General features: G+C 35.4%; 1 protein-coding gene across 1 annotated transcript; it reads right to left on the minus strand.

Moving 5' to 3' along the window:
• Window positions 1-525: 525 nt before the first annotated feature.
• Window positions 526-6,273, minus strand: LOC120278715 (transcription initiation factor TFIID subunit 10). The gene is made up of 6 exons (XM_039285441.1): window positions 6,116-6,273; window positions 5,932-5,996; window positions 5,182-5,244; window positions 1,931-1,985; window positions 1,808-1,858; window positions 526-972 (listed from the first exon to the last, which is right to left on the minus strand). Exons 1-6 carry the CDS (start codon window positions 6,206-6,208, stop codon window positions 889-891), a joined length of 411 nt encoding a protein of 136 aa, XP_039141375.1. The 5' UTR covers window positions 6,209-6,273; the 3' UTR covers window positions 526-888.
• Window positions 6,274-7,387: the final 1,114 nt, after the last annotated feature.

Genomic DNA, 7,387 nt, shown 5'->3' on the forward strand with positions numbered 1-7,387 from the left:
TCAAGTCTAGGATCGTATGCTTGGGACCCCCACACACTGGTTCATGCCATGCTCGGAGGAACACCCATAGTGCATCAGGATCAAAGCAAACAATAAACTTCCTAGATTTCCATTTGAAAGGCTGCTAAGGAATACATAGGTGGGAATCACTTAGACTGCTAGCATGAATAGATTCTTCTAAACAAAGATCACACTACGTGAGTTGGTATGCATACTAATAATGGTCCAAAATTTGGCCAAGTGTTATTCTCCACTGTTACCAATCACTTCAGAGCTAGAATGTGATCAAATAAGCAAGGAATGCAAACAGCAAATCAGCTATGTGTTATCCTGTACTGTTACAAATCACTTCAGAGCAAGAATGTGATCAAATAAGCATGGAATATGAACAGCAAATCAGCTATGTGTTATCCTGTACTGTTACCAATCAATAGGGAGCAATTCAATGAACAAATATAGATGTGATTGTTGTTTGTTTGTGTTTGTGTATGAGATATCAATTGAACACCAAAAAAACATTAAATATACCGCAATAAAGCTGCTTCGATCAGGCAAAAGTTTATCAGCAAATTTCCCCAGCCCTTGTCCTTGTGGTCATTCCCTGATAGTAAAATATCAGCAATACAGAATTCAAAAAGAGAGAGATAGGATATTATGTCACATTTGATCTTAAAAGGTAGTGGCTTAAAATTAAGTTCTTGATGCACATCTATAAGTTCTAGAGGGGTAAAGCAACAGATCTGCAGCCCCAAAGTGGCTATCTATGACTGCTAATAGGAGGTAACATGCTGCCTATAGGTCAAAGATACCCTGCGGTTCTAGCATCAGAAAAAGGGAAACCAAATTGGCAATCTCAATGGATCCCAATCAATGGAAATCCCATTGAAACTAATTCTCTTCTCTTGTAGAAGGATCCATTCCAGTTGAGGGGTTGTCAGCAAAGTACTCTTGATGCTTCACATTCACACCATGCTGCGCAAGAAACAATGGATGGGCATCAGTTTTCATTTCAAGATTAGTCGGTAACTGTTTTGAGTGCACAATAAAAGCAAATAAGCCAGAAAACCAATTGCTGGAAACTTAAATTAGGTATTACATTCACACAAAACAACAAAATATTTAAAAAAATTGCTTATAAATAAACAGATCTTGATTATAAAGAAAACCAAAGGCAGCTTAAGCAAAAAGCTGAAATGGAATGTAACTGCAATAGGCAGATTTTTATTTTGAACTGAACCAAAGAAGCTAAGCTTGTAGTGGAAAAATTGATAGAGTTGACCGGGTAAGGGTACGGATACCCCTGGTTAAATGAAGTAGGAGCCAGAGTGGTTAAACAACTGAATTATCAGCTTCTTTTGTTTATAAATAAACTTGAAAGATCCTTTGAACCTCAAAATGTTTCTCTTAAACAGGTGACATTAGATCTTTTAGAGCCCAAGTCAAGGCTGCCATCAAAATAAGTTCCCTTTATCACACAATTCAATTGATCATGGTTTCAACCTGGAGCATAGCCTATTGATTCCAACCAAAATGTATGGTTTGGTTTAAATCATGAACTACATGAATGTGGGAAGATCAGCTGAAGATGACAATTAAAAGGATTATAGTAATTTACAGTCTTGATAACTACATTCATTATTCAAGCAGCAAAACTCTTTTCCTCTGATTTTATTTCCTCACATAAACCTGAGCAGGAAGGTCAGATTAGAAGCTCATGAATGAAAGGATTTAGTGACTACTTATTACGTAACAATTATAACTGTTTGAGTAACCAACAGGAAGAAATAAGACAGCCTATAATTATTACCTCACGAAGAGCTTTAGAAAGATCATCCATTGTCAAGATCAAACGCTTCTCCTGCAGCATAGAAAAATAGTTATTAGGATATATACACCCTTCAGCAATAATATTTAGTCCCATGTATTGTACCTTCGGCTGCTTGCTTTTGTCTTTGACTGGTGCAGAAAGCCTTGCTTTGCAGTGTCTAATTCAGGAAAACAAAAAGGGAATGAGATGAATACATGAAAAAAGGCATCAATTGGAAACTATCTCAGAACTTTCAAAATCATCTCTGAAGCCTTGGCTACGAACAGACGGTTGCTAATGAACACATTCAAAAAGCAGACTCTACAAAGTACGCAAGCACACATTAGACACAAAGTTTAATGATTTCATTTCAGAACATTGAAATTTATCTAATAATTCTTGTGGAAGTAGAAAGGTCCAACACTATAACAAATCTAGGCCAACTATTTTCCCCATCCAGAATCCTTACAGAAAGAGGAGGTTCCCATTCACTGTAAAAATGTGACAATGTCCTCCGGAGAGATATAATGAAAACTAGTAAGGCTCTGTAGATATAAACCTAAGTACTCCTAATATCACTGAATACTATCAAACATAATATTATCTCCTAACATCATTGAATACTATCAAACATAATCTTATCTGCGGTTGCAAAAAATCTGCAGATGAAGAATTCTATTAAAGGGAACAGTTTTATGAGGATAAACTTCAGCTAGATATTATCTGCATTCAAACAGTTACAATGTAAGCAATAATATTTAATTCCATGATGTATTGTTCGTGCATACATATAAAAGGACCCTAAACAATTGACAGACTAGTGACAAGCAATTGATTAATTCCCAAGCCTCAATAGTTTGAGATCTAGAGAACAAATAGCTTGAAAAGCACTAAGGTTCTAATATGTTGTTAAGTAAACATAATTAAATGGAATGGAATCTTTAGGTTTAGACTCTCATTCCCATGTTTGGTTGCAAATTTAGAAGTGACAATGATCATTCCCATTCTCAAATTATTTGCATTTGAAGTGAGAAGTTGATGGATTTTATTTTGTTTAGTTTTCTAATTATTCCCAATAACTTATTTTCTTGCTTTCATTATACTCATGTCTCCAACAATTTCACTCTCACTCTTTAATTTTATTTTATATTTTTATCTCTCTGGACACAATTTTCCTCCAACATTATATCTTTATCAAGATCGAAACCATAAAATTTAACTATATTCTCTTTCTATAAAGGGAAAACCAATGTATAGTCCTTGAAAACTTACAAAGTGGCCAAAAGAAAATTAAATATCCAAAATACCTCTTACCCCACCTATGGCGGAAAAGTAGTGCCATCCTTAGAATTCTTTAGCAACTGTTTAGTTATCTAGTCACAGTGTTTTTATTGGCTTAAATTGATTGCTTCGATTTCCAACTGCTAGGATTTCTTCTTGATTTTTAACTGCTCTGATTTCCCTTTTCCTTCTCCTTGACTTTAAGAAGTTTAGATTTCCAACTTCTTAGATCCTTTCTTGTTTTTTATGATTTCCAAAACCTATCTAAATGTTCTTTAGCACCAACCCAATTGTGCAGATTTCTTCTGACTAACAGTCAATTTCTTTTATCTAGCCCAACTCTTTTCACGCATTTTAATTTGTACCAAATTTTTTAAACCAACATTTTTTATCAACCATGTTATCTGTACATATATATATATATAACTTTTAAAATTGCACAAACATTAGAATAGCATGATGGGTTGTGTGTTGGAATTTCATCCAACCAACAATAGTTAGAGTCTCCACTCTCACTATAAATCCAATGGAGAAAAGGGAAAAATTGTGTTTTCCAAATTCCCACTTCCACTCTACATTTATGCTGTTGTGACCTCCCACTCCATGCTCATACACCAAATGCCTACTCCATTCTATTCCCACAAACAACTGCCCACAACCTTTGATATAAAATTAAACTATTTTTCAAGCATTCTCTGATTTTATCACAGTAGGCAAGGACATCACATCATATGGAGTAACAACTCCCATAGATCACAACTATGCATTCTTTCATTCTCAAGGCAATGACATTAGGGTTACATTCATTTTACACCTATATAGTTTGGGCCATTAGGGATAGCTGCCAATTTAGTGCCTAAACATTTCGTTCCTCAAAGTTTTAGTTAGGTTGCATTTCTTGCAGTACTGTTAAGTCAATGCACATGCAAATGATCAAAACTCAGCTAGAACCCACATTCTTAAAAACTAGAATTGGGCGTTGATGTGGTATTATGTCACATCAGCATGCACACATGGAGCAATTTTTTGATGGCGCACTTTCCTTGTTAACAACTATTGCATGGCACAGGGTGTAGACGTCAAACCTGCCACACCAGCAAGTATCATATGAACCGATACATGAACAGTGGTGTAGTTTGACAATTTTTTTGAAGTTAAGGGACTGAAATAAACATAATATATAAGTTGAGGTTGGTATACATTGACAGTACCATACAACTATAGGGGACTCTTTTGACTTAATATTTGTAATGCACTTATTTTACCATTAAAAGCACACTATAATGGCAATATCTACTACTGAGTTCTCTATATTTGACATAAAAAAAAATATGTGTCACCAATTTAGCCGACTATAATTGTTTCTAGTTATTATTCTAGACAATTCAATTTAGAACTTATGAACATAGTTTCTTTTTTACAAGATTTGTAATTGTACTCCTTCATAATTACTATATTTTCTTGTCATTATTGACATCTCAATCTATATCTTTTGATTGAGTTTACCAATAAAATATGTGGTTAATGCAGTCTCCAAGTATTAGCGGGTATCCGGCGCTTGAATTTAACAAAAATCGGATACATGGACACAATGTTATATAAATATATATATATATATATATATAGTCATGTGGATTTAAAACAGAAAAACAAAATTAAGATGAACTGACTGAAAAGGAAATGAAAAAAATCAGAATTTTTTCAACTAAACTAGGTTCATGAGGGGAACATGTGATCCAAACATGTTCCCTAGTGCATCATAGCATATACAAAAAATAAGTAACATGTTCCCATGTGGATGCATAATTTTTCTTTAAATACTCCCAATCTGAGGAAATTAAACGAATTAAATCCATGAAAAAAATAAACAAGGATACCATTAAATTATGTTTTTCTGGCAAGCATTGTTAATTTTGGTAGGCTCCACCAAATTATGGAGATGGCAATGAACAACCAAATGGCTACACGTGATTTTCATTTCCACTAGGAGTTTGTTAATTTGGACAAAGCAATTCTATTCACATTTGAAATGTAATCCAGTAGCTGCATTGAAAAATGGTGTAGAAAAAGAGGAAAAAGAACTTTGTACATACTGAAGAGCATCACTTGCAACATCTGTGATGAACTTCTGAGAAGCTACAGCTACCAGCCTTGTTCTGTCAAGAGGAAAACATAAGACAAGTCCAAATGAGCTTCAGGGAAGAAAAACTAAAGTTATAGTAAATGCATTTTCATTGTGGAAAAATACAAGCTAAACATCTTGGAACACAAGTAGATATTAAATGGTTTTGTTTAATAACTTCTAATGATATAAGCACGTTCAACTGCTTCACATGAAGAATTTAGCAAAAGTTCCACAGCATGATTTGCAGTGGTTTATCAATATTATAAACATATTCAATCCAGAAGCAGAACTAAGACACTGAAGTGATTGTGAATCTTCACTTTTTGTTGCTGACGAAATGCATGATCATTCACAATTTGTAAAAATACACTTATCATCAATAAAAATTAGCATCTGCCACTAATCTTGGGAACCTAAGCTCATTTGCCTACTCCAGATTGATATGCGTCAACACTTTCTCTAGAGCATGCATCTCCTCTAATTTCACATAAAAGCACATTCAATTCCCAGAATGAAACACCGCCCAATAAATTTCCACAAACTCCCAATTTCTTCAATTACTGAAGAAATAGAAGAAGAGCGCCTCAAAACAGCCCAAAACCTTCAAACTCACCATTAATTCAATCACAATAACAACAGAATTTAAATTTCTTCTCTAAATCCAAGATTAAATCAAATCCTAACAAAGAAACACCAAAAAGAGAGAAAGAGTACCTACAATCGGAGATCGGGGCATTGAAACCCACTGCGCGCCAGGTAATGCTCCACCAGCTCGTCCGGGATCTTCACCGTGAAACAAAACAGACAATGAATTTCACTTTATTGATCAAAATTGGAGAAAAAACAGGAAAACCACAGAGATCCATCAATCGAGAGACGGACAGGGAGAGAGGAGAGATTACCGTGGGCGTGTAGTCCATGAGGGATGAGAGAAACTCCGCTAGGGCGGACTCGTCGTCGTGCTTCCCGTCGCCGCCGGCCGCCGACGAGTTCATCGTTCCCGAAAGCGAGAGAGAAAGAGAGAGAGAGAGAGAGAGAGAGAGAGAGCTTGTGGAGAGAGAGGAGGAGTAGGATGGGTTATCGGGTCTATCAGGTTAATGGATTCGGATCCAATACAACATCAAACCCGATAATGAGGGAGAAATTATCACAAGCGGACGGTTGGATTTGGCTCGTTCCCTTTATAATGGATCAGGTCTGATAGGATCCGTGTAGATCTGACCACGGTTCGGTTCTAAACCTATGGTTCCGGTTAAATGAACTTTAGAACTATAACCGAACCATAATCATAGTTAAAGTTTCGGTTCCAGGTCATGTTCCTAGGTTCCGATTAATTAAAATATATCAAAATTTTATATTATATATCATGTGGTCACCGTCTTATGACCGATTTTTATTTTGGTTATTATATTTCAATTTGAATATTTTTGGTCATTGGATATTGATTTGTTTTCACCGGTAGATCACTTGGGGTTTCTGATCAATTTTAAATAACGTGGCAGCTGGAAATGCCACGTCATACTATTTTAATGTTTTCTCCCATCCCAACTGGAGAGAACACATCAACCCGATGCTGACTCAACTTACTTAAAATAGTGTGACGTGACATTTCCGGCTGCAACGTCATTTAAAATTTGCTGGAAATCCCCAAGTGACCTCCTGATGAAAACAAATCAATCCAATGATCAAAAAGATATAAATTGAAACATAATTACCAAAATGAAAATCGCTCATAACACGGTGACCACATGAAAATTTTACCCTATTCTTTTATTTATAAAATAAAAATATAATCTGAACTGATGGTTTGGTTCCGATTCAGTTCGGGTTTCGGTTTTCAACTCATAAGAACCTTAATCATAACCTTGTAGTTCTGGTTCAAAATTTCGGTTAGGTTCTTGCGGTTATGGTTCGGTTCTAATAATGCTGATTCAGTTTAATTTTATGATTCGAATCGAACCGAGGACGGTCTAATCCGTTGCAACTCGATAAAAGAGATCGGATATATTAAATTAACTGGTTCAAATTCGTTACGATAAAAAAAAACCCGATAAAAGGGGACAACATCATGAATGAACGGCTAATTGGGCTCATTGCGTTGGTAATAGATCGAGTGGATCAACGATTCTGATTGGATCAAACATGCCAGCAAATTAAAAAGGTTCGTAAAATTA

Source organism: Dioscorea cayenensis, chromosome 16 (genome assembly GCF_009730915.1).
Source record: "Dioscorea cayenensis subsp. rotundata cultivar TDr96_F1 chromosome 16, TDr96_F1_v2_PseudoChromosome.rev07_lg8_w22 25.fasta, whole genome shotgun sequence".
NCBI classification, from domain to species: domain Eukaryota; kingdom Viridiplantae; phylum Streptophyta; class Magnoliopsida; order Dioscoreales; family Dioscoreaceae; genus Dioscorea; species Dioscorea cayenensis.

Bases quoted from the DNA above. Each gene is read 5' to 3' on its own strand.
- LOC120278715 (XM_039285441.1), bottom strand. From the start codon at position 6,208: ATGAACTCGTCGGCGGCCGGCGGCGACGGGAAGCACGACGACGAGTCC. The intron at 5,997-6,115 runs GTAATCTCTCCT...TTCACGGTGAAG, and splicing joins TCATGGACTACACGCCCACG to ATCCCGGACGAGCTGGTGGA. The intron at 5,245-5,931 runs GTAGGTACTCTT...TCCTCTTGACAG, and splicing joins CAATGCCCCGATCTCCGATT to AACAAGGCTGGTAGCTGTAG.